This window comes from Anser brachyrhynchus (assembly GCF_964034855.1).
Source record: "Anser brachyrhynchus genome assembly, chromosome: 23".
Classification (NCBI taxonomy): domain Eukaryota; kingdom Metazoa; phylum Chordata; class Aves; order Anseriformes; family Anatidae; genus Anser; species Anser brachyrhynchus.
The window spans coordinates 4,175,991-4,190,995 of record NC_137716.1 but is presented as its reverse complement, the minus strand read 5'-3'; the positions used below and the strand labels follow the sequence as shown (position 1 = coordinate 4,190,995).

Genomic DNA, 15,005 nt, shown 5'->3' with positions numbered 1-15,005 from the left:
ATTACCCAGCTTTGTTCGCAAGTTTTATTTGTGGGAAGTGACAAGTTCTTTGTATCCAAATGAGTTCGGCGTTCCTTGATTTTGCCTTCTGGAAATGAGTGGCTGGAGATGATCTCAGGCTCCTGGCAGATGTAATTAGCCTTTCAAAGATGTCATCAGTATCCTCCCACGTTACTCCTAGAGGTGGGTTGGTATCGGTTTGTCTACCTAGCTCTTTGCAAATAAGACTTTGTTATGCGTAATTAGAAGACCTCTGATTTCAGGTTTGTTAGCTGGAATACATGACTGAGGGACTTGCCCTAAAGTAGCAGTGTGAGGTAACCCTGCGTTCCAGCTCAGTACGTTGGTGTCACGCCTGTCAGGTCTCAGTAAGTCTTTGGTGTCTTTAGCTCTGAATCTTGTCAGGAACAGATCTATTTAATGTAGGAAAAGAGGTATGGGTGACTTTTAATGCAGATAAATATATCTTCACTTCAAGATTCGCTGTAGCTTTTTTCTGATGAGTTAATTTTGGTCAGTTTTTTCTCTGAGTTTCAGGAACAATTAGGTTCTTTACCTGCCCTACATTTAAAGTCCTGTAACACCCCCCCACTTCTCAGGCTGCTGCTTCTAAGGCCGTTTCCCTTATTAGAAGCGTTAACTCATTACCATCAGACTCGAGAGTTACTGCAGTAATGCGATGGAAATGTTTCTGTAGAACTGTGAAATATGTGTGGGCTTTTCTGCCGTTTTTTGTCACCATGCTTGAACGTTTGCCTCAAAAAGTGTTTTTTAATTTTTTTATTAGTTGAACATTGTAGGTTGTGCGGTGGCAGGGCAGCTGTCTGCGAATGGGGATAGTCTAATCAGAGTGGGAGGACTCATAGGTCTGTGTTTTTCTGTGGAACCTAAAACGTTTGTAGGACTGAATAATTCAGGAAGAGTAAACACAACTGATGAAAAATTTAAGTGAGGTTCATTTAGTAAGTAATGCTTTGTACAGACTGAGTTTTCTGACAAATGATGATTCAAACGTTAGACTTCTTGAATAATCCTGTGTGTGAATAACTCTTTGACTCATGTGCATGTAGCTCAATATTATTTTGGCTAGATATGGTCTTTACTTAGCTAGATGGACACAGGGGGAGGTGAGGCAGCCATGAGATAGGGTTCTCGTATCTTGGGAATTTACAGAGGCAAAATTCCTGAAAGATGTAATGCTGTTAGCTATCTTACCAGTCAAGGAAAATAGTGAAAAAATGATTCAACAAAAAGTCCGTGGTTCAGTACTTTTCTTTGTGAATTTGAAGGCTGAAGGTGTTTATTAACTCACATTTCTAAGAAACAAGATGTGCTTACTCTGCCTATCTTTTCCCTCTGACTTTTAGTTTTTTTTTTGGTCAATTCTGTTTACATTTTATTGAGACAACACCGTCTAATGTGGTTAAATATGATGCGTATTTTTCAGATGGACCATGTACCTGTGGATGGTGCCAATTAAAAACATACTACCACAAGTCTTTTTAAAAACTTTAATCAGTGAGTAGCACTTCAGGGTTCGTGTGTCATGATTAATTTTTTATTAAAAAAAAAAAAAAAGTGCTTATTTTTTTAAGGAGAAAACTGTCCAAAACTAATATCAAGAAGTCAATCCAGAGATGCTTATAAGGATTTATTTTCCTAATAGGTGGCTAGTTTAATAGATCATTTGTCTGCTGAAAGGGTTTAGCAGTGCCATTATTTCAGAAAAATGAAAATTCAGAGGTTTGGTTTCTGGTATATCATGGTTTCTTGATATATCAAGTGACTTGAGTGTGGCTGGTAGAGTTTCTTTTATCTAGGCTTTATTGTGTTGTTTGTATCTGATGCTGTGTCACCAAATGCAACTTAATGCAGATCCTAGCAAAACTTCTTCCTTAAAATACCAACAGTATTTAACAAAAAAAAAAGTGGTTTTAAAACTGTTTGACACACACAGGTTTTGCTGCTGATGAATCAGTTCTTTTTTTCCCCAATTCACACAAAAGTTCAGCCTAAAGTTTCTTAAGATAATTTCTTATCAGTGCAGTTGTAGCATTAGACCAGTAAGATTTTTGCTTTGTTGATGTGTGTAACAACATTCAGGATGAAATTAAGACAACTATGAAAGGTTGTGAGAATTGTCTCAGAGTTTCTTCTGACTTCCATTCTTTGCCGCTAGCACCCTCGATTGCTTTGCCTCCAGTCCTTCTTTTCTCAACAAGGCCACGTTTTCATTTCCTCTGAATCATACTCAAGAGCACATCTGTAGCTATGACACTGCACTCAGTGTAAGTTAATAACATGCTATAGGCCTTTAAAGTCACTGTGAGCCTGATAAGATAGCCTTGTCTTGAGGTTAAATTGTGCGTCTGAGCCATTCAGAGGAAGTCTGGCCTGCATCTTAGATGAGTTGACGGCATAGATTGGGATCAGGTCTCAAGGGCCAGAGGGAGGAGAGAGAAGGAAACTGAGAAGGAACTGCTTGCAATGGAGGTAATTTCTTTGACTTTTTCCTGTATTACATTGCATTACTTGCACTGCAGGCCAGCTTCTCCTTTGTTAGGCAGTCTGTTGCATACATGAACTTCTCTGGCAGGGTTGACTGCAAAAAGTAGTAACAAATGTGTTGTAAATTCGCATGCTCCATTCAGAACTACGCCTTTTGGAGTAGAAAACAAGAGCCTTTACTTAAAGAAAACCAAGGTTCAAGAGTTGTTAAGTTCAACAGAAAAAAAAAAATGTTACTAGAGCACAGAGCAATTTTCAGATTAATCTACAAATGTCTGGTATATTTGGGAAAAAAATGCTCAACTAACAACAACTGTGTCCTCATGACGTGAAGTAAGGCAAGGGCTGAGGCCTTTGCCTTACCTATAAAGTACAGCTGGTCCTTGAAATCCTAGGGTGTCTCTGTAGCCTGTTATCTTGCTGGAAGTTGCTTGCTTTGGAAACTGAGGAAAAGTGATAGCTGAATATTTTTGCAATTGCTAAACATTTTCAGTTTGATCGGAGGGAGGGGGCTCTTTTTGGGACAGCAATTGGCAAATCTGGTGCTCAAGAATATTAGAGGTACTTGTGGTACCTTTCTACTTCTGTGTTGAAAAATACTTGATGAGCAATGTGAGGAGCTCAGATCTTTCGGCTTGATGAATGCAGCACTGGAAATGTACATGAAAATGTGAAGAACTGGAATATTACAAAGTCGATCCTCAACAATTTTGCCGTAATGGTAGCTTTCCCTTTTTAGCCTCACTATGATTCATTGACTAAACATGTGGCTTCAAATTATGGCCTTATTTAAACTAAACGGATACCCTGCGCTGATTGGGGAAAAGTTCTTTTCTAGAATTTTACAACATTACTAAATAGGCAATGTTGTCTTTAATGCATATTATGAAAATTCATTAGTTTGACGGAGACTTAAAGACATTTAGAAAATATCATCAAAATTACCATGTAGAATTTGACTATTCTCTATTCCTAGTAATGTTGCTGGGGGTGGTGGGGAGGAGTAAAATTACAGATTGATGATAAATCACGTAGCTTAGTATGCCTTCTTTCTTAAAGTATTAAAGTAGTTACTTGAAATGTTGCCCTATTTGGTGATTTAAGTGGCAAATGTAGTCAATCCTACAACAACAAACTTAAATAGTGCAGCCTACTTTCAGTTGGATTGTTGTTTGGTAAACCCAGTGGTTTTATGTGTGGCTTTGTTTGTTTTATAAGCAAGCGAAAGTAATAATTAATAGGCAATCTAAAAACAAATATAGCTTTAGACTGTTGTCTTATAGACATTTTATGTTAGTGCTACTGACAAATATACCATTTGTAGGTTCGCAAAGATGGGGTAGTGGATCCTGAAAAGAGATTTTAGGTTGTGTGGACTTGCTTCCATTTTTGTAGACCTATTGGAATTACCCTGCTAGGATAACTGAGTAAAGGCAGCCTCTAACCAGTACCTTGTGTTTAAATTTGTCTTGCAGTATACAAGATTTCCCATTTCTCTTTCATCTTGCTCAAAATAAGTACTGTTAAATTGCATGTGTTAAACTGGCATAACAAAACCACTGTTAGAAGGGTGCAAATCATGTATCTCTATATCTTTTAATATGCTAATCCCTTGCAGCTGTTGCCCCACTCATACCACAGAAGTAATACAGTGTAATGGTTTGAATAAAAGATTAGAATCAAAAACTTTGTGTTTCTAACTTCTGTTTTGACTTTTTTCTCTCGCCCAGCTTGCCTAATTCTTCCCCCGTGTTTGCACCTGTATGGTGAAAAATAACACTTTATTGTTTTGCAGATGCTGACAGCTGTACTTAGTCAACTTTAATTGCTATGAAGAGGCATACTTGCACTACTAGAGGCTTGTACAAAGTAAAACATTTTAAGGAAAACAGGAAGGAGTCTGAATGTGAAGTCTAAAATTAGTTGATGTTCACCTAATGCCAGCTTCTGCCTCCCACTTATTAAATTCTCTAACACAGCTTTGTTTTTTCCCATATTTTGCAAGGAGCTTCTTATAAGGAGGAGTACTGAAAGAAATGGAGATAACTGCAGAAATTTCCATCTCCTACAAAAAGAACTCAACAGTGGTTAGGCTGCTGTTTTCCTGAGCTTGCTGTTTTGCATGCTGACCATTATGGTTTCGTTATTACCTTATACTCTTGCATTTCTCCTTTTTCTTCCAGTATTCTCTGCACCTGAATTCAGGCTCGTGCTTTCTTGATGGACCAAATTTCATAGAAGCAATAAGTATTTAGATTGCTTAAACAAAACTCTAGGTAATTATAGATCATAAAATCAGAAGGAGTGATTGTTCAGACTGTTCAACATAAATGAGGGTGGTGCCTAGTTAACTGTAGCACCTGTACAGCATATCTGAAACTGAGGACTGGCTGACTTTCTAAAAAGACCTTTAGCAGGCCTCATCGTTACTGTCAGTTAAGTTTCTGCAGCAGAGGGTAGCCTTCTGGTGACGTTTATGTCTTATGTTTCACTGACTTAGTCTAGCTTTGAATTCCAGTACAGGCTTTTGTTATAGTTTTGTCCTCCAGACTGGTCAACATTATCAAACTTTAGTTCCTCATGCAAGGACTTAAACCGCTATCAGTCTACGGTGCGTGCTTCTTATAGACAAAGCTTCTAGAGTATTTTGCTATAAGGAGGTACTTTCTAACATTGTTATTGTTATTGTCAGCGTCTTACTTGAATTTTGGGTGTATTCTAGATTTGGTATCGGTCGTGTACCTCCTGAGTACAAAGGTAGAATGGCCACCTGACTAAATATTCATTTGATGTGCATCTGGGATTTACAGTAACTGTTATGCTTGTGTTGTTACACAGGAATCTCATGTTTAAATGATTACCCACTATGCTTTTCAGGCTTGCCTCAGTTACTGCTTTTCAGGATAGCTCCCATTCCATCCCCCTGGTGTGGTTTGCTTCTTAAGTAAATCTGAAGTTGTTTACCTGTGAACTCAGCTGGAATTTGTTCACTTGTTCCTATCTGGCAGAGCTGTATCATTTAATTAGCTTTTTGATTACTTATTGCCTTCTCAATCTGTGTATGATGCATTCCTTATCAGTAACTCTTTTTTCCTTTCTTTTAGAACCATGATGAAAATATTTACTTTGATGCCAGGAATCCAACTTCACTAGAATCTAATCCTCCATTTGCTTGATGATAATCCGTCTGTAATTGAATACTGGGACTCATCAGGTAGCCAAGTTACTATCTGTTCTTCTTACTATCTGTGTATTCTCCTTTATTTTTATGATCTAATTTTATTATTCAAAATGCTGCTTAGGATGAGGTCAGAGGTGTACCAAAGTCTGTCTCTTCCAGCAGTGTTGTTATCAAACAAATTTGATAGCCTAAGAAAAATCACACGTTAATTGCAAAGCAGCAGTTTTTCCTCAAACCTCTGATTTTAGATATTCTGATTCTTGGATAGAAGAATTTAAAAGTAATCTTTTTTTTTTTTTCACCTGGGACACATTTGTTGCTTTTTTTAGGCATATAAACCATATATAACAAAAGGACAATTGATTAAAAGGAAATAATAATAGTTGGGTGCTGCTTCTCCTTCTAGAATACTTCTAGAATTTCATTTTTTTTCCTTGAAGCCTCATCATCAGTAATAAATGATTCAAAAGAGTATATCTGTTCTAAGTTATTGTTGGGTGAAAGAGCAGTCTCAAAGCTCAATGCTGTCAAAAGCAGGCTAGCAGTGCCTGGATTTCATATCTGGTTAAAAAGAGGCAGTGTTATGCTGACTGTATTTCTGTTTACTGCAGATATGACTGTACATTGAAATCATGTTTCAGCAAATTCTTTCTACTGTAGCTTATCTTCCAAATCATTCTTATAGGGTGATGGCTGGGGAAGCAGAACTCTCTTGCATGCTTTAACTTCCATCAAGTTGCTTGATGACTGCATAATTCAGAAATCTGTATGTAGCATGAAGATGTTAAGGTTGATGTCTGCATGTTGCTTTGCCAGAAATCTCTTCTTTAGGATGAGCCAGTCTTTCTCTTTCCAGTTTTTCAGTCAGACACACCTGAGCAGAGACTGCCATCTATCACGTTGTTACTTGCTGTAAATATCCTGGCCTGGGTTTTTCAGTAGTAAAGAGAGGCCATTTGTGTTCTGGTTTCCTTTTTAGAAAGTGTGATGTGGAAGTCTTGAGCAATGTACCAGATATATGTTGGTAGCTGACATGAGGTGAGCTTCGGAAATGTCTGTCAGTGCAGCCAGAGGTTAGCACCTAGGTTCAGCTTTTCTGTGTGGGCAAAAAGTTGGTGCCACACTTCTTAGGGTGCTGTTCTGGTCAAAAGGCTCTCTGAGGGGACTTCCTCTGTCGTAGCAGACTGTGTGTCTGAAACTAGTTGTTGGGGGGAAAGAAAAAAAAAGGAAGTCTGCACAAGACCGTTTCCCTTGAACTAGCCAGCCAGCTTGAAAGGAAAATGGTCACTGTTCTTTTTTTTTTTTTCCTGTCAGTGCTCCAGATACATCTTCCCTATGAGCAGCAACAGCAGTCTAGGTTCTACTGAATGTTAAAATGTTTGAGTTTCTGTAGGTTAAGAAAGCTTTATGCTTGTGTAATTCCTTCAAAGATACTTCAGTCTTACAATTTACTGGTCAGTGATGATCACAGAAAATGGAGGGGGAACTTAGAGCTCACTGGTCCGTCCTTCTCTATCACCAAGTTCTTGCAATAAGCCTTCTTAATGAATGAGGAATTTAACAGGGCAGGAAACCATTCTCTGAGGGATCGTATAGCCTGAGCAGAGATGTGTTGTGGTTTGTCTTTCTGTGTCTGGCTTGCTCAGCCTGCCTTTTGAGGAGTAGCCGCTAAGAATGACCTAGCTTGCACAACAGTGTCTTCTGAAAGCTTACTGTTCAGAATTCCCTTAAAGCACCGTTCTCTACTCTGAGGCTGTTCATGAGGCAGAGCTATGTCATATGTTTCTCTGAAGTGATTCATTACTTGCAGTGGAAGTGGCAGCTAAATGTTTCCAGCTCTGCTGATTTTAATTTGAAATGATTGCTCTCTGTGGCCTTATGCAAGTTCCTGTTCAGTTCTTTAGTGGCAAAAAGCAACTTCATTGGCCAATAGCATTTCTTTGCCACTTTCTTTTTTTTTTTGAATATTCAGTATGTAGCTATATAATTAGAATGCTTTTGTTCTCGAGACAAAAATTTAAATGGTGTTCTGGGTATGAAGTTTTATGGATTGTTTAAAAAAAAAAAAAAAAGGGAGTGCTTCTTTACCCTTCTATTACATACATTACTTTAACAGTTTGTTAATTTATCAATGTAATCAAACCTAGCCCTGGTAATCCAGGTGTACCAAATTTCTCAGTTGAGAGAAAAGTCACCCAACAGCAAAGGCACAGATTGTTAAAGTCTAGAGGCTTTTAGGTTTGGCGGTAAGAAGGAGGTTGACTTCCTTGAGGCAGTTGTTAGGTTGAAGGTAGATTGCTGGCCTCCGGGAGGAGTGACAGGAAGTAAAAGCAAAAGAAATAGATGATTTTTGGAGTCTCATGAATGAGGTTGCTGAAATCTAGTAAGGATAAGGTTGATGTGATTAGGTATAAAGGCTTGTGAATGAACTGGGTTATTTGGGATCTCGTTAGCTGAACTGAAATGTAGTTGCAATAAGACTAATTTTACTGTGTCACCTAAAATAGGAGATAAGAGTCAAGATCGAACCTTTCTGAACCAAGGATGTGGTTGACTCAAGTGAAATTAGCAGTCTCTTTTCTGGGTAAATTATTCATGCTCAAGAAATCACCATGGTGTGCAGGGTTAGAAGGAGATCACAGCAGTATTTGCACTGCTCAGTTTTAGGCAGTTTCCTAAAGCTGAATGTGGTAAATATCATACCTGTCTTGTAGCTTTCATGAAAAGAGGTCAGGGAAAAAAGAAAAAAGTGTGAATTGCACTGTTAGAACTGTCTTCCTCCTTGCACCTATACCCTGTTCCTTCTGCTGTCTTTCATGGCACTTCTGATTTAAGAAACCATCAAACTGTTTCTACCTCAAGTTGCTCGCGCAGCTTTAGGGGAGAGTTTGTGTGGGAGGATGAATAAATGTTTGTGTAGCCATACAGAGAACCAGGTCATCAGGAAAATCACCTGGGTTAAAACTAACCTGTGGAGACAAGGAAGTTTTAATGTAGACATTTATCCCAGTTCAGTTTGCCTTGTGGCCATAAAAAAAAAAAAAAAGCTTGTGCTGCTGTAATTGGGAGGAGAGGGTGGTATGGGAATAGAAGCAAAAGTACAAAGAGGATAGATATTGTTATGGTTATTCATTCCATGGAATAGGTTAAACAGACTGAAATAAGCCCTAATGTTCATAAATAGTGTTCTTAAGTTAATAACTTGTCTATTTAATAACTTATTTTTGTCTTCCAGAAAATAATACCTTGCCTTAGTATGTCTTGTACACATTTTTGTAACACTTATTTTTCTTCTTTTTTTATTTCATTTAATTTTTTATTTTTTTTTTTTAGACTATGGGCACTGCATCTTGAGCAGGGGTGGAAGACTGAAGCCCATTTTGGGGCAGAATGAGTTTAACGGATGCTGACAGTGCAGTTTGCCAGGCAAAGGCAGTCTATAATCTTCATATTTACCCCCAACTCTCGACAGAAAGTGCTCCATGCTGCAAAGTGACAGCAACCAAGGACACCACGTCTTCAGATGTCATCAAGGATGTGATTAATATCTTAAACTTGGATGTCTCAAAACATTACGTGCTTGTGGAGGTGAAAGAATCCGGTGGTGAAGAATGGGTACTTGATATAAATGATTCTCCTGTTCATAGAGTTTTACTTTGGCCTCGCCGTGCTCAGGATGAGCATCCTCAAAAGGATGGGTACTACTTTCTTTTGCAAGAAAGGAACACTGATGGGACCATCAAATATGCCCAGATGCAACTGCTTTCCAAGGAGACGGATGCTCGACGATTGGTTGAAAGAGGTTTTCTTCCATGGCATCAGGAGGACTTTGATGACTTGTGCAATATCCCCAACTTAACAGAGAAAACACTCCTAGAAAATCTCAAATGTCGCTTTCTAAAACACAAAATTTATACTTACGCAGGAAGTATTTTGATTGCAATTAACCCCTTCAAGTTCTTGCCCATTTATAATCCTAAATATGTCAAGCTATATGAGAACCATCAGCTTGGGAAGTTGGAGCCTCATATCTTTGCCATTGCTGATGTGGCTTATCACACAATGCTTAAAAAACATATTAATCAGTGCATAGTTATATCAGGTGAAAGTGGCTCTGGAAAAACTCAAAGCACAAACTTCTTAATTCACTGCCTCACAGCACTGAGCCAGAAAGGGTACGCAAGTGGTGTGGAGAGAACTATTCTAGGAGCTGGACCAGTTCTGGAGGTAAATTTATGCTAAAATTGCCTTCTGTCAAAATTGTTTCTTGAAACCTTCAAATGACGGCTGGTGAATACTACTTTTGAGGTTCACCTACTTGGCTTAGGCTTTAAATATCTCTGGGTCGCACTGATGTTTGTCTGTGTTGCTCGACTCCTAATTGATTTTCCTTAATTCGTCCTGCTGTGCAGTTCACTTCCTGTTGCTGTTAGTTGATATTTGACTTAACTTTCCACCAGTAAACACTAACATTTTGGGACAGAGGTTATTTGTGTCTTCCGTCTTAGTTTCATGGCAGTTGAATCAAACTGCTCAAATTGTAAGTAAACGTTTCATAGAAAGGTTTTTCCACAGCTTAGCGTAATTGTGTCTTTGTGTGTAAGCCTGTCCTGCAGCATTTTATGAAATCGCTTTTTGGGGGAGTTATTTCCTTTCTCCAAATGTTTGCTTTGAAAAGAGTAACGTCGTTAGTTGGGGAGAAAGTGAGAGTCACTTTTGGCTTTTAATTACTACATCATTTCCAACAGAAACCAAAACTAAACGTATGAAAGGGGGTACAACAACTGTCTTGCATGAGGTAATGGTAGGACAAACTTAATCTGATCTTGTAGGCTTTAGCTTCCCCCTTTTCTTGTTTGAAAGAAAAGAAAAACTCTGAAAGCTCTGAAAACTCTGAAATGTTATGGTCACCATTAACAGAATCTTGAGCAGCAAGGAGATTGAACACAGCTATTATAATTTTCAGGTTTAAATATTTCCAAATGTAACAATGACTTCTTAAAAGGATTTTTTCAAACTTTTGAATAAAAATATGAAAATGCAATGGAGTTACTTTAAAATGTTACATTTATAAATACGGTTTGAAAGCTTTTCGGTAAAGAATGAGGAATATGTCCAAGTTCTTTTTTGCCTTGCTTTCTGCTGCTTGAAAGCAGAAGTAAGATTGTTTGAGGTTTGCTGGCTTCTGGAGTTCAAGTTTGCAGTTCTAAATAGAAAACAGGAAGGGGTCACTGTGGAAAGCACTGTTCGATCAGCTGATCTGTCTGCCTTTGATACAATTAACCGTTTCAGACCCTGGTGTGCAGGACATGGTACAGTTGTCTCAGAGCGGGCAGAGAGGTGAAATCTCGTGTGGTATTTTGTCCATTGAATGAGCGGTGCATGTATCCTTAGATTCAAAATTAAAGCTAACAACTTTGCCAGAGTCTCAGGTAAACGTAGCGTAGGTCGGGAATTTTCATGCAAAGATGTTTGTGATTTTCTACAGTAAGACTGGTTGTCAGAAGTACTGTGGGTTCTTCAGCCACCCACTGAACACGTTGTCATGCATTTCACAAGAAAACATGCTAGCTAGAAATACGATAACCGATTGAATGTTTTTCAAATTTGCCAGATGGATTCTAACATTGCTGTTGGAGTACGTGTTGTCTGAAATGAGAGGTCCTTCTCTGAAATTCTCAAACTTCTCATTCTACATCATTGAGGGTGTTTGTTAGTTATAAATTGATTCACCATAAGCTTGTCCTGCCAAATATTGCAAAAGGTGAAGGGTCAAAATGCCAGAAACGTAGGAACATCTGAATCTTAAAACAGCTTTCAGAATTGAACATACATTTTTGTATTACAAGTATTGCTCGTTAACTTGAAATTAAGGAGAAAGAAACATTTCTGAAAAATATAGATGTGAAGTTAAGATTTGTCCAGGCAAAAAAGAGTCACTGGGATGCCTGTGATCATGGTAGAACTCTGCTTAGGGTTGTTTTAATGTACTTCTCTCTTGACATAGCTGCAGTGAGCATCAAAAAGCTGTAATAGGTTTAGGTCACAGAGATGTAAAATCAAACTGTCCTCATTTGGATGCTGCAGAGCAGATTTGCTGGGCAGTGAAGCTTCCAGTTTTCCCAATTATGGTTGTTCTTGTGCAATTCCATTTAGTAAGAGCAATTCAAGAAAAAAAAATAAGTCAAATCTCGATGTCAAGGAGGAATGCACCAAAGCTTATTTTGCTTTGTGGAAGCTAAACTGCTGAAAAACTCTTCTGTTCAGCTGGTCACTTTTAAATCCAAGTACGTGACTCATTTGGGTTTTTACTTAACGGAACTGAAGTGGTACAAGGGAATTTTTCTTAAATGGGTGTTTCAGGGGATTTTTTGCCTCAACAAATTTGTAGTGTGCCTGAAATATTTGAGAATGTTTTATTTTGAGTCCTCAAGAAAGGGTATCCACAGATGAATTGTCCTCTTGACTGAAATCTGTCTCCGTAACTTTAATGATGTAAAATTAGGCTGCATTTTGGGTCAGGACTTCCTCTTTTTAGTCACCTCTAATTTTCCTGACACCTAATTAAAAAAAAGTCTGTTTATAGGTTGACCTTTTGTAAAAGTTCAAGGGAGTTAAAGCCAAACTTCCTAGTGTAGGAGAGGTGAGCAACATCAGTTTACTGTAAGGGTTGATTTATAATTTTATCGCATACATAGGGAACTTGGAAATGTATTTCTTACCAAATCCCACTTCTGTGGTGGCTATCTCGTCTTTGTACAAAGCTGTAGTTAATTTGAAGTTAAACTACAGTTAATACTCTAGCCCCTTACTCACAATTTCTAGACTTTGAAGAATGGAGTTGGAGCTGTACCATGAAAGGAGATGCGACCTTGGAAGTTGAATGATATTACTTCTCAAACATCTGAGAGATGAAATACAGGAAACCGAGACAGGACAGGTCAAAAATTAAATGTGGTACTAGCAGGATTGACGTTGTGTGCCCTAGTGAAAGGAAGGCTGGTCATGGATTAGCCTCTCATCCTCAGATGCTCCTTGCTCAGCCTTGGCACTAGAGTTTGACCTGTTATAACACTTACTAATGAGGGTTGAACAAGCCGTAGTAACTTGCACTAGTTCTGGTTATGTTTGGTGCTGCTTGCAGCTTTCTAGACAAAAAGAATGTTGTAAAATCTGTTTGCTTCCATGGGACACCGATGCTTCAGCACAGCCTGAAGCCACGTGTCTTGTTCTGTGCTGTTTTTCAGCAGCTTACCGTGTAAAAACAGTTCCTAAGACACAGTTGCCTTAGCTATATATGAATTGTTCTCTCTCTGTTTTTTTTTTTTTAAATTGTTTCTCCAGGCTGACAGATCATCTTTAGTGAAGAGTGGGTTCTTAAAAACTGGCAGGAAAATAAAGCTAGATACTCCTGACTTTTTTATCCTTCTCTAAATTTAGAGACTAAAGTATAGCTCCTTGACTTGGAGTTGTGCCTTCCAGAACTGTTACATTCAGTTAGCTTACGGTTGAAGTCCTAGGAAGGAATTTACATTTGGGAACTATTATTTGGGTCAAATTGGGAATAGTGAATCAAACCATTGTTTAGTTTATAGAGTCTCAAGCAAGACGGTTAAACCTTTCCATGCACAGCTATTAAGTTTCCAAGAAATTTGTATTTTTCTTTCACTAGGGAAAAATGTTGTAAATCATGCGATACAAAACGCACAGTCTAAGACTCTGAACTTTTTATGTTAACTCTACAACTCTAAAATAAGTAGAAGCTTTTATAAACGTGTTGATAAATTTTATTACAATATAGGGTAAGAGTCATTTACCATGATAGCTGTATCTGACCATCCAGCTTGTACAAATACAAAACGCACACACAAAACAAAAATAAAACACTTGATTTTTTTGGATAACTCAGCTAAAAATCCAACTTAGCTCTGGTACAAGTGAGGTACAGTGTGAGGACAAAGTGACCTGACAGATGTGAGCTGCCGGTGAATGGTGGGAAGCCCGCTTTCCCTTTCTCTGTGCTTTGTTTGCACTGTGTCTAGCACTTATCAGATTCTTCAGGGCAATTAAATGAGTAAAATGGCAGAAAATTAAGCAAGGGGATGAGAGCATGTGGCAAGGGACATAATAAGAGGGAGCCAGAGCTTCCTCTTTTGGCAGCAAAGCACTTGGCTAGCTGTCTGTTGTCAAATTGTAACCTTTAGTATCTTGGGTTTATTTCAAAAGTTATTTTCTTAGTGCACTGAGAATTTTGTTTCCCTCTGAAATAGAAGGTGAGGAGAGGTGGGTAGATGGAAACACTGTAGTTGTCCGAACTTCAGTGTATTATTTTGAAAAGCATTTACTTCCCTTTGGATTCGGTGTCCTTAAAGATTTCCTAATCGCACTGACCCATTCATTGGAAAGAATTAAGACCTAAATAAAACGCAAAGTCCAAGAGGAAGTATTCATTAAGTGCCTATCTAAAGAGTGCGGTTTTAAATATGAATTAGTTAATTGACAGCATGATTGGTGGGAGGGGGAGGGAGATTTCCTAGAACTAAGAGAGTATATTTAAAAGCTTGTTAAATTTCCTTGCAGAAAGCAAACTTTTATGTTTTACCATTCTTTGGAAACCAGAATAAAGCAATTTGCTCTCAGCTCTGCTTTCTTTATTCAGTCCTGTTGTACATGTGGCTCTGTATGGGACTGGCTTAAGCTTAGTGCTGCCTCAACTCTGGTTTGTGTTTGCATTCTCCATAAAAGTCTGCATATATATTTAGTGGGCGTAGCCAGTTCTATTTAGGCCAAAGTAGTTGTTTTGAGGCTATTATCTGCATCTGTTTGTTTTAAGAATCATAATCAGAGAAGGAATGCAACTTCCTTGTTGCTAGTCTCTTTTTTGGAGAAATGTGTTGTTGCCTACTTTTCCCTGCTGCACGTGTCTCTTGGGAAAAATCACCTTGTCCTTTATACAGTCTTATTATTAGGGTTGTTCCTAATAATAAGAAACTCCTTCCCCAGGAGTTCATACAGCACCCAGAGTTGCAAAATTACCATGAATGCTGCAACTTCCACCTTGGCGAGTGGATATTTTGCAGCATTTTTGTGAAGACCACTGCAAAACTGAGTTCAACTCTGAAGTAGTCATTTCCCCTTCCAGGGCATGCAATTTGATTGTTCAGTGTCATTTGGTGCCTTAAAAGAGTGGTGGTTTTGCCCTGGATTAGAGTGGTTTACATAGAAACTCTGATAGCTTTTTCAGATTTTGGCAATTCTTGTAAAGGAATTAAATAAGGTTTTTAGTTCTGTTCCGGAGGTGGACCATGTCATGTAG

At 38.3% G+C, this 15,005-nt stretch overlaps 1 protein-coding gene across 11 annotated transcripts in view; it reads left to right on the top strand.

Annotated features, from left to right (window-relative positions):
• MYO9B (myosin IXB) overlaps nt 1-15,005 on the top strand; it is a 46,087-nt gene that overhangs the window by 933 nt on the left and 30,149 nt on the right. For 9 of the 11 annotated variants that reach the window (XM_080566044.1, XM_080566043.1, XM_080566041.1 and 6 more), the window contains exons 2-3: nt 5,613-5,722; nt 9,023-9,916. In XM_080566044.1, coding sequence (XP_080422170.1) covers nt 9,080-9,916 — 837 coding nt within the window. In that variant the 5' untranslated portion in view covers nt 5,613-5,722; nt 9,023-9,079. Of the gene's footprint in view, nt 1-64; nt 184-5,612; nt 5,723-9,022; nt 9,917-15,005 lie in introns of all 11 variants that reach the window. The other 2 variants (XM_080566037.1, XM_080566039.1) reach the window with 2 other exon arrangements.